The sequence below is a fragment of the Coregonus lavaretus genome (genome assembly GCF_964263955.1).
Source record: "Coregonus lavaretus genome assembly, chromosome: 11".
Lineage (NCBI taxonomy): Eukaryota > Metazoa > Chordata > Actinopteri > Salmoniformes > Salmonidae > Coregonus > Coregonus lavaretus.
The window spans coordinates 25,349,603-25,366,671 of record NC_139998.1 but is presented as its reverse complement, the minus strand read 5'-3'; the positions used below and the strand labels follow the sequence as shown (position 1 = coordinate 25,366,671).

At 44.0% G+C, this 17,069-nt stretch overlaps 1 protein-coding gene across 4 annotated transcripts; it reads left to right on the top strand.

Annotated features, from left to right (window-relative positions):
- Positions 1–1,609: 1,609 nt before the first annotated feature.
- LOC311137224 (kelch domain-containing protein 10-like) lies at positions 1,610–17,062 on the top strand. 4 transcript variants are annotated; one of them, XM_084171603.1, is made up of 10 exons: positions 1,610–1,848; positions 2,626–2,718; positions 4,916–5,137; positions 5,283–5,437; positions 7,305–7,453; positions 7,537–7,621; positions 7,714–7,780; positions 7,876–7,923; positions 10,410–10,549; positions 16,445–17,062. In XM_084171603.1, exons 1-10 carry the CDS (start codon positions 1,755–1,757, stop codon positions 16,511–16,513), a joined length of 1,122 nt encoding a protein of 373 aa, XP_084027729.1. In that variant the 5' UTR covers positions 1,610–1,754; the 3' UTR covers positions 16,514–17,062. The 4 variants fall into 4 exon arrangements, with proteins under 4 accessions (XP_084027729.1, XP_084027727.1, XP_084027730.1 ...); XM_084171601.1 differs by lacking the exon at positions 16,445–17,062 and adding an exon at positions 13,870–14,881 and having other exon boundaries at positions 1,638–1,848; XM_084171604.1 differs by lacking the exon at positions 2,626–2,718 and having other exon boundaries at positions 1,638–1,848.
- The last annotated feature ends 7 nt before the right edge of the window (positions 17,063–17,069 follow it).

The window sequence follows — 17,069 nt, the reverse complement described above, 5'->3', positions numbered from 1 at the left end:
TGTAAACTAAGTCTACAAATTAAAAACATAAAATAACGCCACACTGCAGGTCGCAACAGAGACGCTTCTAGCCGCCATTGTCTTAGTTACGTTCAACGTTACGTCACGTATGACGAAAGCGCGTAAGTGCAAGCCCACAGACACCCATAGAGAATGTATTGAAAGCTTTGAAATGTGAAAAAAATAGATTTTACATGACAGGCTATGAGAGACTTCTGGGCGATTTTCAACTTGACTGAAATCGCCCCAAAAACGGGCGGGGCCATTTGAAGCACGACTTTAGCCTGATTTGACATTTAGTGGCTGGCAGATCAGACGTGAACACTGATAACTGCTGTTGCCGTGATATAATTGATTAGAAAAAAAATCCCTTCCTTTTCCCGTTTGGCAGTGCGTCGCCCATATCGCCCTATTGAACAAGCCGTCCCTGTGTGTGAGTGAGCAGATGATGGAGTGAGTGTGTGTGTTTGAGTGTGTAGGGCCCTGTAAGTGTGCATAGAGACAAAAGTTAAAATTAAAGGTAAATAAGGATACAAGGTTAACTCAGATATTCTGTGTAGCTATTTTGTTAGCTACACTCTAAAAATGAGAGGTTCAGGGAAGTGGTCTGAAAACTTTCCGAATGCACTGTAGATGTCCTGGAAGGCAGGGAGCTCGGCCCAGTGATGTACTGGACTGTCTGCATCACCCTCTGTAGCGCCACAGCTGTATAACTTTTGGAGGATTTGAGGGCCCATGCCAAACTTTTTCATCCTCCTGAGGGGGGAAAGGCGCTATCGTGCCTTCTTCACAACTGTGCATGTGTGTTTGGACCATTTAAAGTATTTTGTGATTTGGACACTGAGGACACTTGAAGCTCTCGGCCTGCTCCACAGCGGCCTCGTCGATGTGGATGGGGGCGTGCTCGCCCCCCCATTTCCTGTAGTCCACGATCTTCTCCTTTGACTTACTGACGTTAAGGGAGAGGTTGTTGTTCTGGCACCACACTGCGCATGCTCTGAGGATGCACCCTGGAATTCCGTCGGGCCCTGTGGCCTTGAGGGTGTTGACCTGATTAAATACCTTTTTCACCCTAGATCACTATCTGTCACCTCAACATTTTCTCTCAACCTGTGTGCACCTACGCTGTAGACGTTCATTGATAGGCTAGGTTTTAGCAACCTCATGATGGGTACAGGGAAAATTAGAGTATCATGTAGTAGCCTAAACCTATCTATGTTACATTGAACTGGGTGAATGGAATATGAATGACAGTCATCCAATATGCTGTAACAGAAATAAGGCCATGCTCAGGGAAAATAATGTTGTCCTCCCTCATCATAAACGGCACCGACTGCCACTGATCAGACCTCAGTAAGACCAGCTGTCGCCATTGGCATGGCTAATGGGGATCCTAATATTTCAAATCAATTCTAATTCCTAATTCTATGTCTTCATACCTCTTTGGCTATCCGTTATAAAGTAACTTCCCTCGAAACGTCTACTCTGTTAACCCTGACTACATTTACCACCCATCTGTCTGGAAGTTTGTTCGCAAACATTTTAACACATTTTCCAACGTTTCAGAATGCTGTGACTCTTGAATGCCTTCCCGATTATCTGATTGGCTGGAGCGTTTCAGCTGGCGTGAACGACGCTTCAAGTTGACGTGGATGCATGTCTAGTTTCGTTTTTTTGGTCCTTCTTATCGAAGTTTGTTTCAGCATAATTTCAATTGATGAAAGTTTTTATTTACTGTTAGCTACCTTTTCAAAATGTCCTCTGTTGAAGAAGGTGAATGTAGTCGCGGCTTGGATCAGCTCAACAAATTCGAGAAACTGTCGGGGAGGCCTCCCATCAGAGACTCAGGTTTGTAGCTAGCTAAACTGTAGTTATTATTCTAGCTAACGTTAGCGGCTATCCATGTAAAAGTACCTAGCTGGATTTAGCTAGCTACAGTAACTAACTGGCGAGCAATCTAAACAGCTAGATAGCGTAATTGTTTAGGAAGGTAGATCTTCGAATTACAATATTAGAGACAGATGATGAACTTTAGCTGTAACCAAGTATTCTCTCCAGCGAACTAACTAGCTTGCTTGATACGGAAGCAAGCTGTCAACTGTCATGCAAACAAGACTAACTAATGGTGGGAAGCATGCATTTTCTCTATACATTGCCAGTGATTTGTATTTGTACTACTAAATTTGCTGAGTAGATCTGTTTCCATAGGCAATACTGAAGTAATGACAAATAAGTGGCAACCACAGTTTTGAAACAACTCATGCACAGATGAAAGATGGGAAAAGTATATTTGACTCGAGTCAAAGATACTCCAGGTTCTGAGGGGTTGGGTAGTGTGACAGCCACTTATGCGGTAGCTGCACCACCTAGGCTGTGTTTTTCTCTCTCTCTCTGGGTAGCTGTATGTGTGTTTGTCAAAACAACAATACTCAATGGACAAGCCACTTGTCTAGCCTATTTGGTTAGACACTAAACAGGCTTGAACTGAACTCCACCAAAAGCCTATGTGGAGTGTCGGTCTGTCTGTTTTTGTAATGTTTTTGGGGTTTTGTTCTCTCTGCTAATTGTCTGTGTGTGCACATGTCTGTATCATGGCTGGTGTTTGTGGTTGGTGATGACTGGCAGGCTCTAAGAAGAGAATAAGATGGCTTCAGGCTCGGCGGATCTTCTCCCCTTCGTGCCCCAACTTCCGCATCCCTAATAGGTTTCTGGGAGAAGGTGGGTAACTGTAACACCTCTAGACTGCAGCCAAGACGTCCTCTCTCTTCACCGACCAATACTAACGCAACTCTAGTGCCCTCAGACTCCGCTAAAGAATGAGGGATTCAATTTAAGCTGGCCCGGGTTGAACCGGGATATGGCCCGTCACGTGACCGGGCGAAGCCAGTGAGGGAGGGTGCGCCCTGCTAAAACTGAACAGTAATCTGCGCCACTTGGCCATCTTGTCAATAAGGCATCATGAAGCATCGTTCAGAAACATACATATCTTTTCCATGAAATATATGTTTGAATTTTCAAACTAGGTTTAATTGAGAATGCAGATAAAGCATTTTTATGAAACGCAATCACTTTTGCATAGAAAAACACAATCCTACATATTACTCCACGTGCTTCACCTACTGCACGTCACTTTTGTTTTGAGCCGACTTCGCTGTCGGCCAGAACGGGGCATTAATGGAATCCCTTCAATGGCAACTCTCTCCTACAGTTGGTGAAGCACTAATGTCCTCCTCTCTGCCCTTTCACCTCCTCTCGCACTCCCTCGTCCAGTCTGCAGTGCTTCTCTTCTTCCTCCTATTGTTTTCCATGACTGCTTCCTCCTCTCTTCCTATCTAAACAGCCTCCTTTCCCTCTCCCTTGTAATGGTTCTCGGTCCACTCCACCTCTTCTCTTCCTTCCTGTTCTCTTTTATCACTTGCACTTCAAATCATCCCTCCTAGCAAGAGTCTGTCTCTTACTCTGATTGGCCATGGTTCCTCCTCTTCTCACTCATCCTCTTCAGTTTTCTCTATTGGACCCAGGGGCTTGCTCTCCCTCAGTGTCTCTCTGGGTTTGGAAGTACGTTTGTCATGGAGTTTTCTGAGGTCTCTCTGTTCTATTTTTCTCTCTGTGAGTCTGTCATGTTGTTGCTCCTATAACGATTGTCATAATTGTTATAAAGGCAATAGACCTCAGTGCGCCTAGAAAAAAATCACCCAAATGAAAGTGGTTGCAATGATTACTTCACTGTACCGCAGCCCCTGAGTGCCATGGAGAATACACCGAGCTGCCCCTGAGTGCCATGGAGAATACACCGAGCGCAGATTCATGACAGGCATGCTTGCACCATTACCACAAAGAAAACAGCTTGTTACCTCAAATATTTTTCATTGTGCTCCTTAATGTCTTTGTGCTCCTAAATTTTTCAACTTAGGCTCACACCTGCTCCTTGTATATATGTTTTTTTTTTTTAAGTCAGCGTAGAGACCTGGACCTGTACCTCCTATTTTCCTCAGTGTCTGAAAGTAGATACATTTGACTATTTGATCGGTTATTCCACTAAAAGCATTCCTCTGGTCTTGTCAATGTTTTTTCTTCTTCTTGAGGATCAATGATTCCATAGGGCTATTGTTTGGTCCTCTGTTGTTTACACAAACTCATCATACTGAAATTATGGGATGGACAGTTAATCATTACACATAGTGAACTCGACCACCTTCACAGTGAAAATGTTAAAGTATGTCAATAAGATATGGTTAATTATTCATTTAACATGCTGACTTTCTCCAAAGCTTGTCATATAGGGAGTACTTTAACCACATGCTTGCTATTGTGATGGCTAGGCCTATTTATCTAGATTCTTAAATAATCAGAAATGTTTTAGCATTTGCATGTTGAAAGCTGTCTGCTTGTATAGGCATACACAGTGCAGACATGTTCTTGGTAATCTGAGCAGCAGATTAAATAATTACTAGAGGGGTAATGGCTCTGGGTTGAAATCTGATGGAAACCCGCTGGATTACTTCACTGCAGTTTATAATACACATTTATGTCTCTAGATCTGTCGTCTATGACACACAGCTGGGAAATGACAGAGACTAGGCCTACACATCTATGGCTCTTCAGCCCATGCAAATCACGTTTTTAGATTGGAATCTAGATGATGTTTCAGGCTGCATTCCATTCCAAATAATGGTCCCTTCCGCTCTGTTGTTCCTGCCCTCACTCCCCCTCATGAATCTGTCTGGACTAAATAGGTGAAAACAATATGGCAGAAAGAAACTAGGTGGCGCTATTGCTTACAAAGTTATCTCAGATCCACAAAGGGCAGTAAAGGAGTGCAAGAGGAAGGGGGGGGGGAAAGTCCCCTCCTTCCCCCACCCTTGCTCCCTCTTCCATCCATGTAACCCCGCTCTTTACTCACCTCCCCCCTCAGGTCACTGTGCCCCCCCGGCCCGCAGCGGACACCGGTGTGTGGCAGATAGTGCCAACCTGTATGTGTTTGGAGGGTACAACCCTGACTTTGAGGAGGCAGGTGGCTCGGAGAACGAGGATTACCCTCTATTCAGGGAGCTGTGGAGGTTCCACTTTGCCACGGCTACCTGGCAACAGGTCCACACAGAGGGCTACATGCCCACCGAGCTGGCCTCCATGTCTGGTAAGGGGAAGAGTTGAAGATGATCTGTCCTTTATGTACCCATCCATTGCAAAATTAACTTGCTTAACCATTATTATCCGTTCCTGGTTAGACTAAGAACAGACAGTTGGACAGTTTGTTTTGTGTTTTTCTCTGTGTGTCTCAGCTGTCTTACACGGCAACAATCTATTGGTGTTTGGGGGCACTGGGATTCCTTTTGGAGAAAGCAACGGGAACGACGTCCATGTCTGCAACGTTCACTACAAACGCTGGAAACTGCTCAACTGCAGAGGGAAGAAACCCAACCGAATCTACGGGCAGGTAAAGAGCTCTTATCTGCTCTCACCACCTGAGCTGTCCCACTGACACATGGTGTGGTCTGTGGAGAGTTAGCGGTTAGCTTCAAACCTGGGCTATGGCATCTTCCAGTACTCCTACAGTGCATTCAGAAAGTATTCAGACACCTTTGACTTTTTCCACATTTTGTTGCCTTATTCTAAAATTGATCAAATTGTTTTTTCCCCCTCATCAATCTACACACAATACCCCATAATGACAAAGCAAAAACAGGTTTGTATAAATTTTAGCAAATTTATAAAAAATACAAAATGGAAATATTACATTTACATAAGTATTCAGACCCTTTATTCTGTACTTTGTTGAAGCACCTTTGGCAGCGATTACAGCCTCAAGTCTTCTTTGGTATAACGCTAAAAGCTTGGCACACCTGTATTTGGGGAGTGTCTCTCATTCTCCTCTGCAGATCCTCTCAAGCTCTGTCAGGTTGGATGGGGAGTGTCGCTGCACAGCTATTTTCAGGTCTCTCCAGAGATGTTATATCGGGTTCAAGTCCGGGCTCTTGCTGGGCTACTCAAGGACATTCAGAGACTTGTCCCGAAGCCACTCCTGCGTCGTCTTGGCTGTGTGCTTAGGGTTGTTGTCCTGTTGGAAGGTGAACCTTCACCCCAGTCTGAGGTCCTGAGCACTCTGGAGCAGGTCTTCATCAAGGATCTCTCTGTACTTTGCCTCGATCCTGACTAGTCTCCCAGTCCTTGCCGCTGAAAAACATCACCACAGCATGATGCTGCCACCAACATGCTTCACTGTAGGGATGGTGCCATGTTTCCTCCAGACGTGACGCTTGGCATTCAGAACAAATAGTTCAATCTTGCTTCTCATGGTCTGGGAGTCTTTAGGTACCTTTTGTTAAACTCCAAGAGGACTTTCATGTGCCTTTTTACTGAAGAGTGGCTTCCGTCTGGCCACTCTACCATAAAGGCCTGATTGGTGGAGTGCTGCAGAGATGCTTGTCCTTCTGGAAAGTTCTCCCATCTTCACAGAGGAACTCTGGAGCTCTGTCAGAGTGACCATCAGGTTCTTGGTCCCTAACCAAGGCCCTGTTCCCCCGATTGCTCAGTTTGGCCGGGCAGCCAGCTCTAGGAAGAGTCTTGGTGGTTCCAAACTTCTTCCATTTAAGAATGATGGAGGCCACTGTGTTCTTTGTACCTTCAATGCTGCAGAATTTTTTTTTGGTACCCTTCCCCAGATCTGTGCCTCGACACAATCCTGTCTCGGGGCTCTAAGGACAATTCCTTTGACCTCATGGCTTGGTTTTTGATCTGACATGCACTGTCAACTATGGGACCTTTTTATATAGACAGGTGTGCCTTTCCAAATCATGTCCAATCAATTGAATTTACCACAGGTGGACTCCAATGAAGTTGTAGAAGCATCTCAAGGATGATCAATGGAAACAGGATGCACCTGAGCTCAATTTCGAGTCTCATAGCAAAGGGTCTAAATACTTATGTAAATAAGATATTTCTGTTTTTATTTTAATAAATGTGTAAAAAATGTCGCTTTGTCATTATGGGGTATTGTGTGTAGATTGAGGATTTGTATTTATTTAATCCATTTTAGAATAAGGCTGTAACGTAACAAAATGTGGAAAAAGTTAAAGGGTCTGAACTTTCCGAATGCACTGTATATGACTTCCTTTCCCTGTCTCTTTCCTGACCTCTGATCTGAAAAGATTGGCTCGGTCAAAGTAAATAACTGACATAATTATTTACTTTGTTAGTCTAACCTACTATAACGAATCGCCTAATTCTGAATCCCTTGGCTTGACAGTTAGGAAACTCCCCTCACAACCATGTTCTCTCTCCCTCTCAAACCTCCCTCCTTCCAGGCCATGGCCATCATTAATGGCTATCTGTATGTGTTTGGAGGGACGACAGGCTACGTTTACAGCACAGACCTGCACAGGCTGGACCTGACTACCAGGGAGTGGACCCACCTCAAGCCCAACAACCCCCCTACAGACCTGCCTGAGGAGAGGTCAGTCACCCCCTATACCTCATCATCTAGTTACACACACACACACACACACATCTTAATCCCTCTCTTTCTCCCTCTTTCAGGTACAGACATGAGGTAGCCCATGATGGACAGAGAATATACATCCTAGGAGGCGGGACTTCCTGGACATCATATCCTCTAGACAAAGTACAGTACAGGAGGATGGAACGCTGTATGTATGATGGTTGTTTTACTGACATACTTTTAACATGGGGATTTACGTTCTGTTCCCCCCTCAGATACACGCCTACAACTTAGAGACTAACTCCTGGGAGGAGATCATCACTAAACCTCATGAAAAAATAGGTTGGTTGCATAAGGGTCTATGTTTTTCGTATACACATTACTGTGCACGCGTACACAGATCAGTAAACTGATGCGTGTCCTGTTGTCGTTGTCAGGGTATCCTGCAGCACGACGGTGTCACAGTTGTGTCCAGGTCAGGCAGGGTAAGAACTTTACATCTGTTTTAATAGGAATCAGCTCTGTGTGTGTCCAGGCTAGGGTTACCAGAATTTTCAGTAATATTGGTAAATAACAGGTAATTTATGGTAACTTTTGGTAATTTAGACTTGAATAACTTGCAAATCTTTTTACAATCATAAAAAAATAAGTGTGTATATATATATACAGTGCCTTGAGAAACTATTCCCACCCCTTGACCTTTTTCCACATTTTGTTGTTACAGCCTGAATTTAAATGTGTCACTGGCCTACACACCATACCCCATAATATCAAAGTGGAATTTCGTGTTTAGAAATTTTACAAATTAATTAACAATGAAAAGCTGAAATGTCTTTAGTCAATAAGTATTCAACTCCTTTGTTATGGAAAGCCTAAATAAGTTCAGGAGTGAAAATGTGCTTAGTAAATCACATAATAGGTTGCACTCACTCTGTGTGCAATAATAGTGTGTAACATGATTTTTGAATGACTACCCCATACGTGCATATATCTGTAAGGTCCCTCAGTCGAGCAATGAATTTCAAACACAGATTCAACCACAAGACCAGGGAGGTTTTCCAGTGCCTCGCAAAGAACGGCACCTATTGGTAGATTATTATTATATTATTATTATTATTAAAAAAATTAAAAGCAGACATTGAATATCCTTTTGAGCATGGTGAAGTTATTACACTTTGGATGATGTATCAATACACCCTGTCTCTACAAAGATACAGGCGTCCTTCCTAACTCAGTTGCTGGAGAGGAAGGAAACTGCTCAGGGATTTCACCATGAGGCCAATGGTGACTTTAAAACAGTTAGTTTAATGGCTGTGATGGGAGGTAACTGAGGATGGATCAACAACGTTGTAGTTACTCCACAATACTTACCTAAATGACAGAGTGAAAAGAAGGAAGCCTGTGCAGAATAAAAAACACAACACCACTGAGTACCACTCTTCATATTTTCAAGCATGGTGGTGGCTGCATCATGTTATGGGTATGCTTGTCATCGGCAAGGACAAGTGTTTTTTTGGATTAAAATAAACGGAATAGCGCTAAGCACATGCAAAATTGTGGAGGACAACCTGTTTCTCTGCTTTCCAACAGACACTGGGAGACAAATTCAGCTTTCAGCAGGACAGTAACCTAAAACATAAGGCCAAATTTAGTTGCTTACCAAGACGACATTGAATGTTCCTAAGTGGCCTAGTTAGAGTTTTTACTGAAATTGTTTGGAAATCTATGGCAAGACTTGACAATTGCTGTCTGGCAATGATCAACAACCAACTTGACATAGCTTGAAGAATTTAAAAAAGAATGTGCAAATATTTCACAGTCCAGGTGTGTAAAGCGCTTAGACTTACCCAGATGATTCTAACATGTATTAACTTGGGTGTGAATACTAAATGATGTTTCTTGATTTAATACATTTGTAAACATTTCTAAAAACATGTTTTCACGTTGTCATTATGGGGTAGTGTGTGTGTGTAGATGGGTGAGAATCTATTTAATCCATTTTGAATTCAGGCTGTGCCACAACAAAATGTCTAAGTCAAGGGGTATGAATACTTCCTAAAGGCACGATATAGTATATATTGTGCATTAGTTTCTAGTGGATAGACCATGGTTCACAAGAAAATAGGCTAATGGAAAAAAAGCATCAAATCAAACCCTCATATTAAACACCAATGGTATTCACTAAGTTGATGGTTTATATTTAGAATGTTTTACAGCTTTGTCATTCTATAAAAATAAAATCCTCTTATTTGATATACACTGAGTATACCAAACATTATGAACACCTTCCTAATATTGAGTTGCAACCCCTCCCCTTTTGCTCTCAGAACAGCCTCTATTCATCGGGGCATGGACTCTACAAGGTGTCAAGCGTTCCACAAGAATGCTGGCCCATGTTGACTGCAATGCTTCCCACAGTTGTCAAGTTGACTGGATGTCCTTTGGGTGGTGGGCCATTCTTGATACATACACACTGGAAACTTGAGTGTGAAAAACCCAGCAGTGTTGCAGTTCTTCACACAAACTGGTGCGCCTGACACCTACTACCATACCCTGTTCAAAGGCACTTCAATCTTTTGTCTTGCCCATTCACCCTCTGAATGGCACATACACAATCCATGTCTCAAGGCTTAAAAATCCTTCTTTAACCTGTCTCCTCTTCATCTACACTGATTTGAAGTGGATCAACAAGTAACATCAATAAGAGATCATAGCTTTCACCTGGTCAGTCTGTCATGATGGAGCAGATGTCCTTAATGTTTTGTACACTCAGTGTATTTTACATGTGATAAGGCCACACAGAGGGCCAGAGATAATTACATAAACCTGTGATAATCTGAAGTACCCATGTGATAAAATCCTTAAATTACCAAAGTTCTGGTAGTTTACAAGTAAACTTTGAAAGTTACCAATAACATACCTAGGCTATGGACTGGGAGTCAGTGTTCATCCCTCTTTCTCTCTCCCCCAGAGGTGTTTCTATGTGGGGGTTACAACGGGGAGCTGATCCTAGCTGACCTGTGGAAGATCAACCTGCAGACCTTCCAGTGGACCAAGCTACCCACGATCATGCCTGAGCCTGCTTACTTCCACTGTGCTGCAGTCACACCGGTCAGTACAACACACACACTTTTCTGGATGTACGATTTTCGATCACATCTTTTTTATTTTTTTATTTAACCTTTATTTAACCAGGTAAGCCAGTTGAGAACAAGTTCTCATTTACAACTGCGACCTGGCCAAGATAAAGCAAAGCAGTGCGATTAAATGTAGCAAGTTATGGAGGTAAGGCAATAAATAGGACATAGTGCAAAATAATTACAATTAGTATTAACACTGGAATGATAGATGTGCAAGAGATGATGTGCAAATGGAGATACTGGGGTGCAAATGAGCAAAATAAATAACAATATGGGGATGAGGTAGTTGAGTGGGCTAATTTCAGATGGGCTGTGTACAGGTGCAGTGATCGGTAAGGTGCTCTGACAACTGATGCTTTAAGTTAGTGAGAGAGGTAAGAGTCTCCAGCTTCAGAGATTTTTGCAGTTCGTTCCAGTCATTGGCAGCAGAGAACTGGAAGGAATGGCGGCCAAAGGAGGTGTTGGCTTTGGGGATGACCAGTGAGATATACCTGCTGGAGCGCATTCTACGGTTGGGTGTTGCTATGGTGACCAATGAGCTAAGATAAGGCAGAGATTTGCCTAGCAGTGATTTATAGATGGCCTGGAGCCAGTGGGTTTGGCGACGAAGGACCAGCCAACAAGAGCGTACAGATCACAGTGGTGGGTAGTATATGGGGCTTTGGTGACAAAACGGATGGCACTGTGATAGACTACATCCAATTTGCTGAGCAGAGTGTTGGAGGCTATTTTGTAAATGACATCGCCGAAGTCAAGGATCGGTAGGATAGTCAGTTTTACGAGGGCATGTTTGGCAGCATGAGTGAAGGAGGCTTTATTGCTAAATAGGAAGCCGATTCTAGATTTAACTTTGGATTGGAGATGCTTAATGTGAGTCTGGAAGGAGAGTTTACAGTCTAACCAGACACCTAGGTATTTGTAGTTGTCCACATACCCTAGGTCAGACCCGTCGAGAGTAGTGATTATAGTCGGGTGGGCGGGTGCCAGCAGCGTTCGATTGAAGAGCATGCATTTCTGTTTGAAAAAGCTAGCCTTTGCTTTCCTAACTGCTTGTGTATATTGGTTCCTAACTTCCCTGAAAAGTTGCTAATGCAGTACACCACATGATGCGGAGGTGTATTTAGAGGGTAAGTTAGTCAGGATGATATCTATGAGGGTGCCCATGTTTATGGATTTAGGGTTGTACCTGGTAGGTTCCTTGATAATTTGTGTGAGATTGAGGGCATCTCGTTTGGATTGTAGGATGGCCGGGGTGTTATGCATATCCCAGTTTAGGTCACCAAGCAGTATGAACTCTGAGGATAGATGGAGGGCAATCAATTCACATATGGTGTCCAGGGCACAGCTGGGGGCTGAGGGGGGGTCTGTAGCAAGCGGCAACAGTGAGAGACTTATTTCTGGAAAGGTGGATTTTTAGAAGTAGGAGCTCAAACTGTTTGGGCACAGACCTGGATAGTATGATAGAGCTCTGCAGGCTCTCTCTACAGTAGATTGCAACTCCACCCCCTTTGGCAGTTCTATCTAGACGGAAAATGTTGTAGTTGGGGATGGACATTTCTGAATGTTTGGTGGCCTTCCTAAGCCAGGATTCAGACACTGCTAGAACATCCGGGTTGGCGGAGTGTGCTAAGGAAGTGAATAACTCAAATTTAGGAAGGAGGCTTCTGATGTTAACGTGCAGAAAACCAAGGCTTTTACGGTTACAGAAGTCAACAAATGATAGCTCCTGGGGAGTAGGAATGATACTGGGGGCTGCAGGGTCTGGGTTAGCCTCTACATCACCAGAGGAACAGAGGAGGACTAGAATAAGGATACGGCTAAAGGCTTTAAGAACTGGTCTTCTAGTGCGTTGGGTACAGAGAATAAAGGGGGCAGATTTCCGGGCGTTGTAGAATAGATTCAGGGCATTATGTACAGCCAAGGATATGGAAGGATATGAGTACAGTGGAGGTAAACCTAAGCGTTGGGTAACAATGAAAGAGAGAGCATCACTGGAGGCACCGATTGAGCCGGTCTCGGCGTGTATGGGGGGTAGAACAAAGGAGCTATTAGAGGCAGTTTGAGAGGGACTTGGGGTTCTACAGTGAAATTCTATAATAATAACTAACTGGAACAGCAATAGGCAAGGCATATTGACATGGGAGAGAGGAATAAAGCAATCACAGGTGTTATTAGAGAGAGCGAAGACAACAACTGGTAATGGCGATGAAAGTTTGGACTGAGGCTAAACAGATAAACAGGACAGGGTACCGTGTAAAGGAACAGTCCAGCAGGCATCAGCTGTGCAGCTGAGTGATCATAAGGTCCAGTGAACAGCAATATGTGAGTCCGAGAGCAGTTCGAATTGGTGCTACAGCACAGCGAGCAGGAAGCACGGCTGTTGTTTGCGTGTGCTAGCGGGCCGGGGCTAGCAGATGGAGCTTTGTGTTCGTCGTAACGGGAAGCCTGTTGAAACCACAGACGATTACGTCGGCAGACCAGTCGTGATGGATCGGCGGGGCTCCGTGTCGACTCTAGGAGGTCCTGTCCGGTTGACAGAGAGGTAGATAGCTGGGAGATGTGCCTGACTCGAGGATAGCTCAAGGCTGATTAGCCAACAACAACATCCATTTGGTTGCAGCTAGCTAGTTGCGATGATCCGGTGTTAAAGGTCCAGTGATTTAGTGATTCAGGCTGAAAATCTGATATGTTCTGGGTCGATAACGCGCTGTGCAGACTGGCCGATAATAGTCCAGGCTAGAGCTGGCTGGTAGGTAGTGCAGGCCACAGACAATGGTGAAAAACCGCTAACGGTGGCTAATAGCAAGTAGCTAGTTAGCTGGCTACTCCCGTCCGGTAGACAGAGTGGTAGATAGCCGGGATATGGGCCTGGCTCGAGGCTAGCTCAAGGCTAACTGGTGCTTGCTTCGGGGGTAGTGGTGATTAGCCTACAGCAACATCCATTCGGTTGCGGCTAGCTAGTTGCGATCTGGTGTTAGTGTCCAGTGATTCAGTTATTCCGGCAGAAAATCCGATGTTCTGGGTGAAAACCGCTAACGGTGGCTAATAGCAAGTAGCTAGTTAGCTGGCTAGCTAGTTTAAACTGGAGATTCTAGATAAAGGTGAGTAAATAATAGAATCCGTTCCACATTGAGTGAGGCGGGTTGCAGGAAAGTATATTTAGTAGAAGGATGAAAAGTGTGATGGGGAAATATGAACGAAAAATACAAAAAACAGGCTATTTACACGGACACACAACAAAGAACATGACCGCACTGCTACGCCATCTTGGATCTCTCTCTCCTCTCCCAGGCTGGCTGTATGTATGTGCATGGTGGGGTGGTGAACATGTCAGAGAACAGGAGGACTGGGTCTCTGTACAAGGTGTGGCTGGTGGTGCCCAGCCTGCTGGAACTGACCTGGGAGAGGCTGCTCAAGGCCTTCCCTCGCCTGGCCCAGCTCTCCTCCCTGCAGCTACTCAGCCTGGGCCTCACACACACCCTCATCCAGCGCCTCAAGTAGACCACCATGGCTGACGTGGGAAAAGGTCAAAGCAAGGACAGCGGTGAAGGGCAATGGATTGTGGATGGAACTGAGTTGACTTCCTGCCACCAATGAGCAGAGCGACTGAAAGGCCAACGGAACAATGCAGAGGTGTGTTGGCATGTCTGGGAATGGACTGAGGGAACTGATGTACATTGTGGACATAACGTCAGGTCATCCTCAAAAACAAAAATATTGGATGCCTATTTTTTTTTTGTGGATGTTTTTAATGTGTGCACTTTGACTGAGTTTGAAATCCCAAGTGGAATGTTTGACATTTGTGTTGAGTCCCTGGGACCTGGTGTATTTCAGGGTGGGTTTGCCTTCATATTTCAGCAGCCATGGCTTGACTAGGAGACAGTGGAGATTTAGTAGGAATTGGAGTTCACTGAATGCTGCTTATTTCATCCTTTTATATGTTTAATAATAATATGCCATTTAGCAGACGCTTTTATCCAAAGCGACTTAGTCATGTGCGCATACATCTTTACGTATGGGTGGTCCCGGGGATCGAACCCACTACCCTGGCATTACAAGCGCCATGCTCTACCAATTGAGCTACAGAGGACAACTGCATGTTTGCATGCAGCTGACAACATTCATCATACCCATTATCTTCAGTAGTGTTTCAAGGCACTCCAAAGGGCTTTACAGTCTACGCAAAGGAGCCGATGGAGGTTAGTTTGCGTAGCGCTCTACGTAGTTCTATGTATTTTTGGAGCTTCGTTTGAGTAGACTGTGAAACCACTGTGGAGAGCCCTTAACTCTACTCATTAATTCCCCCCCCCCCCCCCCCCCCCCCCCACACACACACACACACACACACACACACACTCTTTACAGGGATGTATACACGTGCACACCCACCACACACATGCTGTTCAAAAGGGAAATAGCGGAAACTTAAAATCAAGTGGTGGTTTGTTTCCTTAATGGCTAAAGGGTTGTTTAAGTTTTTTGTCTCTGTTACTGTGATGTATAGGATGCTGAGGGAGACCAACCGGGTACATGATGCCAATAGACATGGTGTCTTATTGTTTTCTGTAAGGAAGCCCACTGGTAAAGAAACATCTACAACACATACAGACAGCTGCTGCTATGTCCACTGACAGGTCTAATACTAATAGGTCTCATTTAGCAGGCTGGTGGGGCAAGGCATTGATTTAGGACAGGCAGGGCAAATCTTGATCTGTATAGTTCACCTCTTGAGCCAGTGTGACTACGTGAACCCTCTGTGACATCACTGTGAATCTCTAGAGCCTTTGTACGAGTCTTACAACTTCCAGTCTTAGACGCACTGATCACACACACAGAGGGAGCTGTGTGAAACTGTACTGTAGCTCCAAAGTGAAACCAAGAGCATGCCATTTTATTTCATTTAGTGCCTTTTCAGATTATTTTGAACTATTGGTTGTACAGAGTTCTCTCCTTTTTACCATGCTTTTTTGTCCCTGAAAATATGGAAATGTCCATATAGCCTCCACCAGTCTCTATGTTCCCCATGCTTTACTAATATGAGCCATTGACTAGCTCATCTTTTAATGTTATCCTCCTTCCACATTGTTTACTGACCTTTTGGTCAAACCATTCTGTCCATCACAGGTCTCCTTGAGTGTCTATCACGCACAGTGAAGCCTTAACTTGTGAATTTGGTTGGACAGACTTTTTAAATCTATTTTTATAGACTAATTTGGACAAGTATGGTGCAGCCCAATATGGTGACCGGAGTGTGGGTGTGTCGAAAGGAGTGGGTGTATGGTAAGCGAATCGGCTAATTGGGCAGATTTGTTGCCACTCAAGACGTTTTGTATGTCAGATTGGGCTACACGACAAGTTTATGCCGGAGCGAATGACTAGTGCACCCGGTGTTGTATTGCCCTAGCACTACACGGCTGATACAAATAACCAACTCATCAGGCGTTGATTTATTTGAATCTGCTGTGTAGTGCTAGGGCAAAAACTGAAACGTGCACCCCTTGGGGGTCCCCAAGGAACTCTGGTGTAACCGATAGCAGAGCACTAATTTCCTTTTAACACGCCCACTACTTTGCTTTTGACACGCCCATACTCCGGTCGCCATATTGGGTTTCTGCATTTGGGCACTGTAATTTTTTTAAACAAAAATCCATTTTTTGCTTTTAAAGATGTTCACCAGTGTCATCAGGTCATTTTAACAAACCAAACTGAAGATTTATCTGGTGCAAAAACCAATGAAAACACTACTCTGCCTTTTCACTTTTCAACAATGTTGGGTTTAATCTCTTTATTTAATATCCCACACTCATGTTCCCTGTCAGTTAGAATGTAACTCACGTGTCACCTCTGGTTCTCTTTTATCCTATAGTTTCTGCACAGAACACTGGTGCTGTCTGAAATCCAGGCCAATCCTCTAGCCCCTGGCTACTTCTTGTAGATCTGGAAGACTAGCTTTGGCTTCCATGTTTCTTACACCCACTCAAATCTTTTAGGATCACGAGAAGTGTCAAGGGGTGTGGCTAAGGGTTGGTTTGGGAAATGTGCCTTTGCTATAATTCTACTTTTTGGGAAACTGTGGGGTTCTGTATGAAACACTGCACCCACTGGTCTGTATTGTTTTGTTGGAAATCTATGGAAGTAATAGATTTTGGAACTCTGCATGTCAACCTGTGAATTAAGTCACTTTACACATGCTGTAATGAATGTGGATGGAGAAACTGAACCTGACTCTGCACAATTAAAGGCAATCGTGATGAAGCTGTCATGACTCTCCATTAGGTTTTGTAATGTAATTGTTTGAATCAATAAATGTACTGTAAGCACTTTTTTTAACCTTGTTTGACGGGTGTATTATTTGGCCTGAAAATCCAGGTACTATGTATCTATGATTTAACTGACTCCCTTTCGGCATTGTATTATACTGAACAGAAATGTGAAGTGTTGGTCCCATGTTTCATGAGCTGAAATAAAAGATCCCAGAAATGTTCCATATG